A 16,271-nucleotide genomic window follows, 5' to 3' on the forward strand; every position below is an offset into this window, starting at 1 on the left:
CGCCATTTCCTCACATGTAGAGTACGGATACCAACACAGGACAAACGTAGTCTCATTGTGAACCTCTCAAAACCACTGAATGTGGTAGCAACGGTCTCGTTTGTCTGTCACAAGCAGGGGAGGTGGTCGAAGTTGGGGGGCGCTAGTAATCTTAGCAGTATTAGCACCTACTTAAACAAAAACGTTTTTATCTAAAAACACATTTTCTTTCAAAGTCAAGCAAGTCTTGGACATTAATCTACACACATTTGACTCCTGAAAAATATTGATCTGAGTGAGTAAAGTACTTCTATTTATTTACAGTTAGCTAAGATTTCCAATATTGTAATAAAAGTGGTACCTACGCTAACACATCAGTGGCAATTCACACACACCCCTTACATTCCTGAGCTCACTTCTCTGACTTTTAGGACACAGATGGCCCCCAGAACCATGATGTTCTTAAAACTTTCTCTCCCATCATGTTTCCACAAACAGCTCATGGACCGTGTCCTTTTCATCTTCAAATATCAGTTTAACCTTGAGCTAATTTGTGCTGTTTTACATTTTTAATGTTCCTCAAGAATTCTGTTCTTAACACGCCATCCAGGCTGATTCATTTCATTACTGGTGCCTTGGAGCACTGTTGCAGTATACAGCTAGGAACAACATTAGCATTCTGGACAACGTCAACGACAGAAGACGTTGTTTAATAAAACATTAAGTGGCAGTTGTTTTTGCAGAAATGAACAGTTACTTTGACTAAACCTGCTACAGCAGTGGTTTGATTTTTAATGGAGCCATGAAACACCATAAATGCTTTTTGTGAAGCAATTGGTGTGAAAATGTTTCAACAAAATGATACTTGTCAGATTAATAGCGTGTAATAAAATGCGTTCCTACGGAAGTACAATGTAATGTAGGAGTTCCTTCCAGGCTACAGCCCTGCAGTTTAACTCTAGGGTCCTTGCTTATGAGCTGACACATGGAATCAGGTCAAGTGTACAGAGATATGACATGGAAGGAACCCAGTTATGATTACAGTAGAGTTTCCCGTATTCCACCACACGTACAGCAATGACCGCGAGCTTTACATAATGAAATATGTACAATGAGGGATATTGGGGTTGAATGAAGAGACATGGACGGGGTTTTTAATCCTTTAATGATTAAGACAAGAGAGTTTACAATGCACCTGTCAAAAGGATGGGGAAAAAAAATTATATTACTATAACAGCAACTACCAGACTACCAACGTCTGCAGACGGGTAACACATGAATACATGGCCAAGGAGAGCAAAGAAAAATAATAAACTACAGATCCAAAACCAGACGACATCTGAAGGGATGTCAGATTACGAAAAAGATCAGTGCAAAACATTTCAACACAAGAATTAAAAAGTCAAAAACTCAACTAACCTGTGCAAGTTGCAAAAGGGTTAGCACTGTGGCATCATACAGTCCTAACGAAAGGCCTGACCGAGGAACTCTGTTAGCATGCACAAAACCAGCGACACTGATGGAGAAAGAAGTCCAATAATATGTATCCACTCACTGATCATGTTACTGAAACACCGTTAATATGAGCTCTACTGTGTCATAAAGCGTTGTCTAGAAGTTAGGCTATGATTCCGAAGAAAATCTTTAGGCAGAAAATAGCACAAATAAAATATCTAAGCCTCTAATTCGCAACTCTCGTTTCATGCTAAAGCAGCAATACTGGAATACGAAGCCGGTTCTAATGGAACAAGTCATGGTTCGCCAACTTAAATCATGTGCATCGTCTCCACAACAAAAACGGGGAAACATCGGCGATGTGTTGAAGCTTCCACATTCAAAACACAGTCACTTATCTTTTATTCATTTCCAAGAACACATTTGTTCACTCCCTCTTCATCTTCCTTAGGGACGTTTATGTAAATTATGATAATAATATTAATAATAATAATCCCACCTTAGAAACCTGGGTCTACCTCAGTTTTCTGACCTGCTTTTTTTTTTATTTAACATACGTCACAAATAAATATCACATCACATGCAACAGTTAAAACAAATCAGAGGTCTAACCACAGGGGAATGCACTGACTTCAGCTATTTACAATGGGACATCACTTGCCCATCCTATACAGATGAGTATTCACAGGAGCGATGGGCAAGGTTCACTCAGGGCTGTCTTTTCGGCAGCCGGTCAGTCGAAGTCGCGGTTGGTGAGGACCAGTGGAGCCACCAGGGTCCACACGTACAGCGAGATACAGATCCAGCTGGAGGAAATCTTCACCCACACAGACGGCCACTTGCTGGTCATCTTCTCATAGTTGGAGTCAGGGCTGAGAAGAATGACAAGGCACAGACTGAATTAAAGACAGAGCTCACAGCCGGTTACAAACTCCTAGGCTTTTGGAGGAACAAACCCCACAGCGACGTCCTCCAACTCTCTAAAGAGCCTTGTTCAGAGCGGCCACTTTCAGCGCCTGTTCCTTTAAATGATAATGAGCCGCTCGCTGTTCACCCCGACCCTGAGTGCACAGCAGTGACGAGCAAGGAGCTGAAGCGCTGGTTTTTAGCTGTTTTCCCCTGGTTCTCGTTTTTACTCAGTGCTTATTTCCAGCGCTTTGATTGGACAGACTCAGATGAGGAGGTGGGGTAACTCCAAAGTCACCACTTCTCAGAAGTGAAGCAAAATTAGAGCCAAAGCTCCCCACAGAACACAGACTGGGTGATCTGTGTGGGTCACTAGGTTTCACGTCCTCACAAAGTTTAATTTCATTAAACAATAAGTGTTTTACACTAAATAGGAAGCAAATCGTGGGTATGATTCAATAACTGCGTGACATACCTGTACCAGTTGGTCAGAGTCATCATGATGTAAAGAGATGCGAGGAAGAGCATGAAGTGGAAGAAGGAGTAGCTGTAAGTGACCCCATCCTTCTCGTTGTCAACGGCACGGTTTGCACTTTCTCCCTCGTCGAAATTCTCCTGAGTTGGACCGTCCTCGATCAGAGCGGACTCGTCGCTGGTCAGAGTCAGCTTGTTCACCTGAGTGTTGTTGGAGTTACGGATGCTGAAAAAGTCAATCAGGGAAAGAAATAAAATGTAAAAAATGGGTGCATACAGCACTTTCTCACGGAGCATGTTACTAACTGGGAGCGAGTGGCGCCATCTTGTGGAGAATGTTAGGCTAACGATGAGTGAGTATGAGTGTGATACAAGCTACCATTAGGTACATTATAAATGTGTCAGAATGATTGCACAGGCCACGTTTTTTTGTTTTATTTTTGCAGTACGTTAAAGTCAGCAGATTTAAAGCTAAAGTTTTCATGTGTTGTTTGACCAGCTGCACCTAAACTTTTGATGGAGCAATTCAACAGCATTGCATCACAGTGTTTACTCCTCTATTCTATAAATAGCTCCAGCCGTATTTGGTGTACGTTCTTTCTAAATCATTCCTGGTGTGCTCCTGACCACCGCAACCCAGATCAGGATGAAGCTGGTAGACGAGATGAATGAATGAACAAATGAACGCATGAATTCTGAATTGAATTAAAAGAAGAACAGTGTTCACAGTGGCACCTCCTTGTGGAGCACTCCCTGGATGTGAGTGAATGAGAAATGGCAAACCTTGAGGTGGAATTCCTAACACAGAGAGAGAGATACAGACAGACACACACACAGAGAGAGAGAGACAGAGTGACAGAGACACACAGAGAGAGAGAGACAGACAGACACACACACAGAGAGAGAGAGACAGAGTGACAGAGACACACAGAGAGAGAGATACAGACAGACACACACACAGAGAGAGAGAGACAGAGTGACAGAGACACACAGAGAGAGAGAGACAGAGTGACAGAGACACACAGAGAGAGAGAGACAGAGTGACAGAGACACACAGAGAGAGAGAGACAGAGTGACAGAGACACACAGAGAGAGAGAGAGACAGAGTGACAGACACAGAGAGAGACAGACAGTGACAGAGACACAGAGAGAGAGAGAGAGAGAGAGAGAGACACAGACACAGAGAGAGACAGACAGTGACAGAGACACAGAGAGAGACAGACAGACACAAAGAGACAGTGACAGACAGAGAGAGAGAGACAGAGTGACAGAGACACAAAGAATGACAGAGAGAGACAGACAGACACAAAGAGACAATGACAGACACAGAGAGAGAGAGAGAGAGAGAGAGAGAGAGAGAGAGAAGCCAGTTCCATGAGGCTCTTTGTATCTTACCTAGAGTACAAAACACACAACAAAAACAGGATCAGTCCCACAATGCCCTGAGCATCCCACCACTGGACCACTTGGTCCTTGCCAGCGGGGCTGGTGCTGTTCAGCCCAATGATGCCCAGCAGACTTGGGTTACATTTACGGTCTAAAAAAAAAAAAAAGACAGGGCATTTAATTCAGTGAGTACAACATCGAGGTGGTGAACTCCAAACTGCTCAAAGGCTTGACTTTTCAAAGTTTACGCTGGCTAATGTGAAGCTAAAGGCAGTTAATAATTTGAAGACCTTGTACTGGGAAAGGTCAGGATTCTCACCAGGCTCGTTGGTCATTGCAGACCAGGTCAGGTACATGGTGTACAGGGTAACAATGGACGACTGAAGGAGGCCAGACCTGGGCTGAGACTCCTAAAAATAAAATAAATATTTGGATTTAGAGATATTTATATCCATTAGGACTGACATATACATCATGACATATACACAGCTGCACTTCAAAAGAAACATTCTCCCTTTTTGTCCCTCCACACGAGAACACAGCTCTGTGTTTCTTAATGATGTGACACTCTGTGGTAAAAATACCACAAGGATCAAACAACAAAGCAGTGTTCTCCTCATCTGAACAGCCCTGTTCAGAACAGATATTTTTTTAAATGATAATGAACCACACACAGCTCTCTCACACACACACACACACACCCCTGACTGGTCAAACTGAGTCACATGTTCAGTCATCATCTAAAAAGGTAGCCCGACTCTGATTGGATAGTATTCGTGGCGTTTTATCTGCTGAACACCTGTCCTGCGGCCAGTGATGTTTATTACCTGGATTTTGGGCAAGATGGACAAGATGGAGGCCCCCACACACAGCAGCATGTTGACGCTGATGAAGGCTTTGTTCTCAGTGCAGCCATCAGTATGAGTGTAATACACGTAGAACATCACCAGGGACACCAGGGACAGGGTGTAGTTTAGAGCGGTGGCCGAGAGAAGCGCTGTGGAGCACAGCAAGTAAAACAAACAGTCCTTTAAACCACTATTCAAGACAGGATGTAGGGGGAGATAACAGTCCTATTTATATGTTTAGAAAACAGGATGTGGAAGAAACAAGCCTTTAACTGGCGCGGTTAACCACTAGACCCAGTTTTACTTCCACTGTCCAAACTCAGTGAGACAAACTGAATTTACAATAATAAAAAAACATCCTTAATAAATGCTGCATGTATTTGGGTCAATAACTACCGTGGGTCCCAGTTAAATTCTACATTTTCCACTTAAACACAAACCTAAGGCCTAAATTCACTTACAATATTTGATACAAGTGACCACAGGAGTTCATTTAGGAACCGTCCACTTCACTGTGACGGACAAGACCGCAGCACACAAGGTCAAGTCTTGGTTTTGCTCACCTGCGTACCAGCAGCGAGAGTTCCCCTCCTCCATCTTCTCCACCCATGACTCATTCCAGGAGTGAGCGAAGTCAATCAGAAGCACCAGCTGAATGAGAATGAAACAGAAAGCACCAGCCATCCCAGTGTAGAACCACACTATAGGGAGAGAGGGAGAGCGAGAGAGACAGAGAGAGACACAGAGAGGGAGAGCGAGAGAGAGAGAGTGAGAGAGACACAGACAGAGAGAGAGAGAGAGAGAGAGAGAGAGAGAGACAGAGAGAGAGAGAGAGAGAGAGAGAGAGAGAGAGAGAGAGAGAGAGAGACAGACAGACAGAGAGAGAGAGAGAGACAGACAGACAGAGAGAGAGAGAGAGACACAGACAGAGAGAGAGAGAGAGACACAGACAGAGAGAGAGAGAGAGACACAGACAGAGAGAGAGAGAGAGACACAGACAGAGAGAGAGAGAGAGACACAGACAGAGAGAGAGAGAGAGACACAGACAGAGAGAGAGAGAGAGACACAGACAGAGAGAGAGAGAGAGAGACAGACAGAGAGAGAGAGAGAGACACAGACAGAGAGAGAGAGAGAGACACAGACAGAGAGAGAGAGAGAGACACAGACAGAGAGAGAGAGAGAGACACAGAGAGACACAGACAGACAGAGAGACACAGACAGACAGAGAGAGAGAGAGAGAGAGACACAGACACAGACAGAGAGAGAGAGAGAGAGACACAGATACAGACAGAGAGAGAGAGACACAGATACAGACAGAGAGAGAGAGAGAGAGACACAGATACAGACAGAGAGAGAGAGAGAGAGACACAGATACAGACAGAGACACAGAGAGAGAGAGAGAGACAGAGACACAGAGAGAGAGAGAGAGAGACACAGACAGAGAGAGAGAGAGAGAGACATAGAAAGAGAGGCACAGAGAGAGAGAGAGAGACACACAGAAAGAGAGGCACAGAGAGAGAGAGAGAGAGATAAAGTGACACGGCCGACTGATGTTTTGCTGTTTGTGTGTTGTGAACACTGTTGTTTATGTCTCACTATGTTAAGGCAATTAGCTGAATTGGCTATTTCCTTTATGAACTAACAGCAAATCAAAACTAATGCTTTATTTCCTGATATAACTAGACGTGGAGGACTAGTTTACATGCCAAAAAACATCTGGTCTTAATACAATAAATGTATAGCCATGATCTTGGATCTTCAGTGAAATACTATTGGCCAGAAAGGGATTACCAGTGGTAAAGGGTCCTTCTGGAATGAAGAAGGCTCCGATTGTGATGCCAGTGGCGGCAGCAAACTTGAAGAACCAAAACCTGCAGAGACATGGAACATTTTAAATCACATATACACACACACACCTACAAACTACAATTAATAGAGGGCCTCAAACCATGTCATTTCAGGGATTAAGCCTAGTCCTGGGCTAGATCTTCCTTTCAACAGACTATGACCATTCATAAACGCTGTGTAGTCCAGGACTAGGCTTAATCCCTGTCTGGGAAACCATCCCATAATGTTCAAAGAGTCTGTGAGCTATGTTCTGTATGAATAAGTAAATAATCATGCAGTTTGACCGGCTGTAACACTTTCGCCTATGTTTATAACACTATGCCTTTTATGCATTTACCGATGCATATTAACACTGTGTGTGATTTTAATTCTGTAGGTGATGTGAGTATTTACAAAGTTTAATCGTACTCTTCTAATCATCTCGCTCAGCTGCCGCCCAGATATAATTTACCCGTTATGCAGAGAAGCTCGTGGATCCTGGCTGCTCTTGACTCTGATCATGATTAGGGAGAAGAGGAGGAAGAACATGGCCATGCCGAAGCAGACGCGGTAGACGGCTTTGTAGCCCACCAGCACATCGCAGTTCACGTGGCCCTCTACGCCCGGGATAGAGGACCCCATCCCTCCTTCACAAAAGCCTGGGATCTGCAGCCACACAAAAACAATAACCACAATATGGCAGGAGCGCTCTGGTTCACATCTCAACACGAGATCAGACGATCAGAGCATTGCAAGAGAAGATAAGACATGAGAACTCCTGCAAAACGATGCTGCATACCTTCTTCAGCTGGCCCTCCATGCCAGGCATGAGCATGATGCAGGCGACGCCCACTCCCAGCAGCATGAAGAAGGCATAGATCAGCCGAGAGACGGTGGAGTTGTTTCCACTGGGGCAACATCTGCACAGCAGGCAAGGAGCACTGCCACAGAGGCAGGGAATCTAGGGAGGGAGAGAGTTGAATGTTTTTCATTTTCCAGTGTTAAAAGATACTCGAACTGAGTGCACAGTTTAGAAAACACTCAAGGCTGCCTTGCTGCATCTTTCCTCTCAGAAACCAACAACACAGACATAACGCCTTGCACTCTATTCTTCTTGAGCTGCAGTCAACATTGAGGTGAATGTTTTTTGTTAAAAAAAAACATTTAAAGACAATGGCGAGGTAAAAAAAAAGCACCCGTTTCCACCAATCCACCCTCTGCCAACACAAACTACCACATGGCATTATCCTCATTTAAACCCTTGATTCGCCAAGTCCCAACGTCACCTCCAACTGTGCCACATCGTATCGTTCGTAATAATATCATCGTTATTTAAGTCGATAAATAACAAATCTATATCGTGACTCAGCAGAGCAACTGTTCTGTGTTTGTTTTGTTATTTAACGTGAAGCTTTAAGGTTATTTTTCTATGATTGTTCATGTTTGTCTTATGCAAACACTACATTTTCTGTACTTTGGATGTGTGGTAGATTTATATGCTACATTATTATTATTATTATTATTATTATTATTATTATTATTAATACATAGTCAGAATGAGAAGTTACTGTTTGCAAAATAAGCAAAGGTTTATAGTTTTGTTTTTTTGGTCACTTCTTGAAACTTACATTTGTAGTGAAATAAAACCATTAAATACTAATAATATATATATGAAATATATTTAATATAATTAATAATAATAATAATATATATTTTGTTGTAAAAGTCTGTTCTTTAAAGTAATATACGTTTTTTTTTTTCAGTGTTTGTCGTATTGGCGAGAATATCGTTATTGTGATGTTGAGTTAGGGCCATATCGGCCACCCCTACCTCCAACTACACAAAGTAAAGAGTGTGAATTAAAAATTTAACACTTGCTTTAAATTAAACCTTAAACAAATAAATAAACAACAAAAAATGTCTATAACAGGACGTCTAAGAAAAGGGTTTATCAGTGCTCAGAGGGGTTGGATGTGAAATAGTTCAGACTCATATAGGCTACATCATAAGCTTAGGAGTATGACTTCATCCAGAATGCCTTGTGTTGATGTATACAGCCTCAACACTGCCCCCTGCCGTTCCACACATCTTCAGTCCCTCTTCAGCACTCATCAGAGCACTTTTCACCTCGTGTCTTATCCATCTGTTGGATGTGTACTATGTTTTTGGTTGGGTCTGTACCGAAGCTCTAGAGACTTTGTTTTCTTGTTTTTACTCTCTAAACAACACAGTACAACAACTATATACACTATTCACATTGCATCAGAGACAATCAGTAGCCTATTACTCATTTAAAATGTGTCGAAGTACGTGCAGTAAACGTGAAAATACCAAGCCCTTTTATATAACCTGAGGGGCTTGATCATCTGTGGATTTTGGTCTCTGCTGGAGTCCTGAGCCAACCCCCTGTGGATATGGAGGGCTGACTGTAAACGTAAGCATCCTCATATGCAGCTACAGTCAGTGACAATGACAGCGTGCGTTTAAGGACCCCCTAAGTCTTCTAGGATTTATATAACATTTCCTCACAGGAGAGACGCTAGGTTTAATTTAGAAGTCAAATCCCTGCTGACATAAGCACACAGTAGACACAGCCTGTATGGAAATTATTAGATAATCCATGATGTTGGCTCTCACGTACCTACACAAAACACCCTGAGGTCATTTGGACCAACCTCAGGCAGTTCTAGTGAGTGTTACAGTGGATACTCTCACAGATACGACATGAAACTGAAACCTTGGTAATATCAACATGAATGAAATACTTCTCCTTGAAATCTATTACAGTTTTAAACCTGCTGTTCCACTTTACAGACTGCAGCAGTAGCTAAACGTGGTGTTGTTAAAATGGAAGTGAAAATGGAGTGAGACGGTGGAAGCGGTAGATGAAGCTGAAGCGGAGAGTGGCGCGTTTACAAAAACAAAACCGGCTCATGTTATAAATAGGACAGGCTCAGTACGAAAATCTTTATGGTTCTGTGGTTATCGACTCTTCGAAGATTTAGAGACAGAGTCTACACCCTTTTATCTTTTATGAGGAGATAAGAACGCAGTTAATAAAACAGATTTAACGTAGACATTTCAGTTCAAACTAGTCACACACTTTCAGAACCCACACTAAACAAATCCACACAGTGTGGATATGTGCTATTTTGGGTTTGGACCTGATTTATTGGGCTTGATTATGCAGTTTTCCGCCTAATAACAATATCACACATCTGGTCACGTCTGATAATACAAAATACACAAATACACACCTAAAAAATAAATAAATAAAGCAGTGCCGTAGCTGATACATGATTGCTCTTCCTGTTTTGGCCCCTGGGGTCAAATAAACGTGTCCTGAATATACGGCCTTTATTCTTAAATATATTTACACTTGTCACTGTTAATAAACAGACACAGCTTGGTCTCGACTGGGAAAACACTGATACAAAAATGTCAGTATTTCTTGCATTGCTTCATCATCTCTCTGTAAGATTAGGGGTGTTTGAAGAGTCTTTGATTATATAAATATGTCATTCTTATGATTATAAATATGAAAATACTCAAATATAAAATGGGATATATTTCAGTACCAGTATGTGTGCCATATTTGTGTCCAGCCCTGAGTAATACTGACACTTGAGCTTGTTTTTAATTCAGTTGTGGCGCAACACCTTTAGGCTTATGGGGCCTTGTGTTGTCATTTTCCGTTCCACCTTAAATAGCGCATCAGTAACTGCTGTTCCCTCCTTAATAGAAAACCCCAGTTTATCTGTTTATATACCACCTTTAGGCTTAAGTTGGCGTTTGATGTCATGCTCCCTTCCGTCTTAAATAATACCGCGGTTATTTCAGCTCTAATTTAAACAGCAGTTACCAAAACACGTTTATGTTTCAACTGGCCTCCTGCTGGAATTCTCGGTTCCACCTTAAATAGTGCCTCAATAACTGCTTTTCCACCTTAAAACAGTGCTGAAGCTTCCTTAAATGATAAAGAACCTCAACACCTTAGGACTTAAGGTCTTAGCGATACATCTTTCCGTTCCACCTTAAATACCGGTGCTGTTTCGCATTAAAGTATGCGGCAACAATTTTAATGTCTTAAATAGGACTGCAGTGATTTTAAGGTGGAACAGCGGTTATCAAAACACGTTGGTATTTTCCGTTCCACCTTTAATAACCCTGCTGTTCCACTTTACAGACTGCAGCAGTAGCTAAACGCTGTGTTTTTAAGGTGGAAGTGAAAATGGAGTGAGAAAAGCTCGGTGGACGAAGCTGAAGCGGAGAGTGGCGCATTTACAAAAACAAAACCGGCTCGTGTTGTAAATAGGACAGGCTCAGTACGAAAATCTGTATTTTTCTGTGGTTATCGACTCTTCGAAGATTTAGAGACAGAGTCTACACCCTGGTGTGTCTTTTATGAGGAGATAAGAACGCTGTTTATGTTTGTAGCCGATGTTAAACCTCCATCGCAAGGTTTCCGAGGCCCGAGGAAACACCCCACAGCAAACACCGGCTCAAAAACGGGGAAATCCGAGTTCAAAATCGACCAAATACGGATATAATATTTATCCACAGCTCAGTGTTATTCGTGTTGTATTAATTTAAGGCGCCGTCTCATACACAGGTCGTGAAACGACTCCATTTCCTCTCCTGAGTGGAGGATGACTAGCAAGATTTCGACGACCCTCTCCTTTGTGTCTCAATAAACGGGTTTGGGTATAAACACAGACGTTTTTTAAAAACTCGAGGACTCACCCAACTGGCCACAGAGCAAAGTCCCAGGACCGAGCCCATGACTGCAGCACCGTGTGAGAGGAAATGTCTGAAAGGTCTGAAGATGGACGCAGTGTGTTTACTAATCAGAGAGGACCGTCTGGCGCTGATAGTGGGAGGGTGCGCTCCGTTCCGAGTCAGGCATGCGCCCTACACCCTAGTCCCTGCTTTAGGCATCCTACATGACTATCTGTTCCAAAAGCGCCCAGTCTTTTCCGCCGGTGGTGGTTTCAGTCCAACACGTTTGTGTGTTTTCCCTGTTCCCTACTCCATTTTCTCTTCTCCTTACTCTCTACTACTTTCTCCCTATTTCCTGCTCCCCATTAAATACTCCCTACTTTATGCTCCCTATTCCACACTCTCTTTACCCTACGGTCTATTGGTATCTCGCCGTTCCCTACTCTCTATTTTCCCCTACTTACTCTCTATTCCCTCTCTTAATTCTGTATTCTCTTATTTTTCTATACTTCCTTCTATTACCCCTTATTTCCTGTCCTTTACTCCATACATTATCACCATACTCTAATTCCCCCTCTGTACCTTCTTACACTCCAGTCCATCTCTCCCTTCTATATTCTCCTCTCTATTTTCTACACATCATTCCCCTCTATGCTTTAATTGTTAATCAATATCTCTGTTATTTCACTACTCCTACTCCCTCCTCTGTCTTCCTCTCCATTACTTCATCTCTAATCTTTTCTCTCATTTCTCAGTGATCTATGAATATTCCATGATTGTAGAAGGCGCATACCTTGTCATTTACATGTATTTGTTCATTATTTATTAGTTTCTAGTTGATGGAAACAGCTTTTTAAAAATTCGAGTCTCTGTTATGTGAGGAACATGTACAGTGTTATTGTAGGAACATGTGTTAGCCAGCAGAGGGCGGCAGGGAGAAGGGTTTCCGATCCTGTGAATCATTGAATCATTTCCCAGAAAGCTGCTTCAGACGTCTCAGTGGGTGCGCTCCAATCTGCATATGGGTACACTAGTTAGGGCACTGACCTGAGTGTAGAGTTTGGCTTTCCCTGCAAATTTGATCGAGTCCGTAGTGCTTTGAATGGACCACATTTTGAGGGTTTGTTGACACATCTGATATTTTTAAAAAAGGATGTTTGAGACATTTAGCCTCCTGTCCACACACACACAAAAAAAAAAAACACTTTATAAGTAACCGAAAATGCTCATGTTTACGGCAAATCTGAGCTTTTCGAAAACTCTGATGTCACTCAGCGTGCTCGTCTCTGGCTGCAGTTCAATGAGTGGTTCTATGGCCACCTACTGGACTGGCACGATAATACAACAGTTTTCGTTCTTGTTTGGATGGGAATATTTTTAAAAACAGAGGGAGGAATGTCTCCATTTTCAAAAATATTCAGATACATGTGGACGGAGCCGTAGTTACCGGTGTTTACCAGACCGAACCCTCTAATAATTCTTAACGTGTCTGGTCACCTGGAATCAAGTATCAGACCTAAAAAACACTGTAGGTTTCTCTGCTGAGTGGAACAAGTGCACACCCTGTCTGACCTGATGCAGGGGAAAGGCTGTCTAGATCGGGATTTACCCACCTGCTTGGTGTTCAACATCTGTCTCTTCCATTCATAACTAAATCTACAGCTATTGGGTCTGTGTACCTATGAGCCGTTTGATGTTCATTTTGAAAACAACCCGTTTCTGATTTGAAAACAGAAAACTGCAAGGAAATAAAACAGGAAAGTGCTCAGTCTGTTTCTGGGACTTTCACCTTTTCTCACGCTCTCTCTGTTCTGTTTCTCAACAAGACAGCACTTGAACCACATTCTAAAATCATTTTACACACAGCAAAAAGAAGCCTCCGCAGTGTCTGCCTCTGTGTCTCAGTGTAGTGGGGAGGAGTGAGGGTTTTTCTTTAGGGGTGTAAGGAGAAATGGCATGTGTTTTCTTTTTCACAATCCTGCGGCATTGGGGCAGATATTACTCTGACATATCTTTAGCTATTTTCAGAGTCTGGTTCCAGATTTATCCCTCTGTTCACAGAGAGCACAGCAGAATAAAGTCAGAGTAAACAGAGATTGTAAAGAGGAGGAGACTCCTGAAGATTTGATTCTGTGAGCGTCTGCTGTTGAATCTCTTGGAGTCGACTCGGTCTCAGTTTGTGACTGTTATAAGTAGCTGCAGGGGCTGTAGTGTTTTTGGGTCTGAAAGGTTGGCCACCCCTAGCCTTCATCCACCTTGGTCCTGAAGCACTTAAATAAACAGCAACAAACAGTAAGAAATAGTGAGGTTGTGATTCCCTTAAACCTTTATTCTAACGGACAGAGCGTGAGCGGAGAATGAACACACGGTTGTCAAAGTGCATGCACCCTTTTCTACAGCTCTTCTTCATGCGACCTTCAAGCACAGCTGTTGAAGAAAGCCAAGGAGAGCATGAAGTGTGGTGTTGAATACAGATAACACAGCTATGCTAATCCTCAGAGGAAGGTGAGCAGCTCCCTGCAGAGAAAGGATCAGCTCCACAGGCTCTCTCCCACTCACCAGAAGGTCATCTCTAGGAATCATTTATTTATATAGGCGAGTTCCAGTCGCTCATCCACCAACCTTCAGGTCAGCGCTCAGGAAGAGGCCAGGTTCTCTCTGATAATGGAACAGCATCTATTTTTAGCTTTCAAGATTGAGAGGACACTAAAGATGATATAACATGATATACTAAAGCGTATATGAGTATTTACACTAATCAGCCATAACATTATGACCACCTCATTGTTTCTACACTCACTGTCCATTCTCTCAGCTCCACTGACTATAAAATCGCCGGAAAGAAGATATATGGTGTGTGTTGTGGATCAGACACAGCAGTGCTGCTGGAGTTTTTAAACCCTGTGTCCACTCTCTGTCCACTCTGTGAGACACTCCTCCCTCGTTGGTCCACCTTGTAGATGTAAAGTCAGAGACAGTAGCTCATCTGTCGCTGCACAGTGTGTGTCGCTCGTCCTCTAGTGCCTGGGAGCCATGTTCCGACACTGTAGCACTGGGTCGGTTCCTGTTCACACACAACGTTTTATTTCCAGCTGGAACCAAAGAACAGCAGGTAATTCAGCAGGAACCATGTCGATGTCAAGCTTGTCAAGCCGAAGAAGCTCCAGAAAGAGCACAGAGAGACCAAAGGGTTATGGAGCAGTGGACCCAACTTTTCTATTCTGCTCTCGTACACAAGTTGAGCAGGAGTTCAGCTCTGGAGCCAGACTTCAAAATACTCACCTTGAACTTAAAGAGACAAAACTCAGTGTCGTGTACAGATGTGTATCACATCTCACGCTGAGCTGGACCCAGTGTAAACGGTGGATTAACACTAGAAGGGAGGTGATCAGAAATGTAATTCGTGAAGAAAATGGAGCTATTTTACCTTGACGAATGTTGATGAACTCATCGTATTCTTACTTTCGTCTTTATCTTAAAGTCAAACAGTAAACGGAACGGTGGGATAATCACAATAATACACTCGAGGTTCATGTCATAGTGAGAGATACTGGCACTGTATCACGTTATGGTGCTATTGCTTAAGTGAGTAAGAGATCTAAGGTTCCTCCCTTGATCCTGTGTAAGGTCAGGACACACCCTGATCAGGATGAAGTGGTTTACAGAAGATGAATGAATGAATGAACTACTCTCAGCTTTTCTGCTGTACTATGGATTACAATCAGGTATTCTGCTGTGTTATGTAAGGAACTTGAGCATCCATGAATTGTAGATACTGGAAAGTGACGGTATCGGTTTCCTGAATTCATCTGGTCCAACGTCAAAAGCACCTCCATAAATAAGCTGACATCAACATTTGACCACAGCTATGTCCTCATGTATGAGTTCAAAGAGAGCTGGATTAACATTAAAACACACTGCTTAGGTTTGAAAGCATCTAATAAACAATGAGAAATACAGGACGTAAACATGTGCGGTCCTCATCTGTGGAAAATGTAATAGTAAGTACCAGAGGTGAGATAACAATTAGAGAAAAAGTAATACAATATTTGATCAGATTTAAGTTTCATTTTTGTATTTATCTATGCTTTTCAATATTACACAAGTGTGTGTATAAGTCTTTAAGAAGGACTACTACTCTTCGAGGACATGGACTTTATGTGAACTCATTGAATTGCTGGGTACCAAAGGAGATTAGGGACACATTAGCTTAATTCTCCTCAGGCGGAAGATGCCTTATGTGCAGTGAATACATTGAAGCCTGTAAGTGATTGCAATAAAATACCTTCATATAAAATGACATTTTAAAAACAAGAGGACAGACAAGTGGCGGAATGGAAACTAATCAATTAGTTAGTAATAATTAGTACAAATGTAGTCCCATTTTAGCTCTCATTAAAGCAGGGCTGTTGGGTAATGGAGGGATGTACTTCTGAATTCACCTGAAGTGATCGTATTGATGTGTGATTATTACCCGACTTATTTGTATTTTGCAATGTGTGAAGCACACAGTCAGTGACTGTGAATCATCATTTCAGTGTCACACACTCACCCAGTCACTCACACACTCACACCTGCGGACAGTGTCACACACTCACCCAGTCACTCACACACTCATACCTGTGGACAGTGTCACACACTCACCCAGTCACTCACACATTCACTCAGTCACTCACA

The 16,271-nt window shown here is 42.5% G+C and overlaps 1 protein-coding gene across 1 annotated transcript; it reads right to left on the reverse strand.

Moving 5' to 3' along the window:
- Positions 1-1,104: 1,104 nt before the first annotated feature.
- Positions 1,105-11,775, reverse strand: serinc1 (serine incorporator 1). The gene is made up of 10 exons (XM_066677363.1): positions 11,619-11,775; positions 7,675-7,836; positions 7,348-7,541; positions 6,840-6,919; positions 5,612-5,749; positions 5,028-5,197; positions 4,520-4,610; positions 4,210-4,351; positions 2,816-3,040; positions 1,105-2,306 (listed from the first exon to the last, which is right to left on the reverse strand). Exons 1-10 carry the CDS (start codon positions 11,655-11,657, stop codon positions 2,168-2,170), a joined length of 1,380 nt encoding a protein of 459 aa, XP_066533460.1. The 5' UTR covers positions 11,658-11,775; the 3' UTR covers positions 1,105-2,167.
- Positions 11,776-16,271: the final 4,496 nt, after the last annotated feature.

This window comes from Hoplias malabaricus, chromosome 7 (assembly GCF_029633855.1).
Source record: "Hoplias malabaricus isolate fHopMal1 chromosome 7, fHopMal1.hap1, whole genome shotgun sequence".
NCBI classification, from domain to species: domain Eukaryota; kingdom Metazoa; phylum Chordata; class Actinopteri; order Characiformes; family Erythrinidae; genus Hoplias; species Hoplias malabaricus.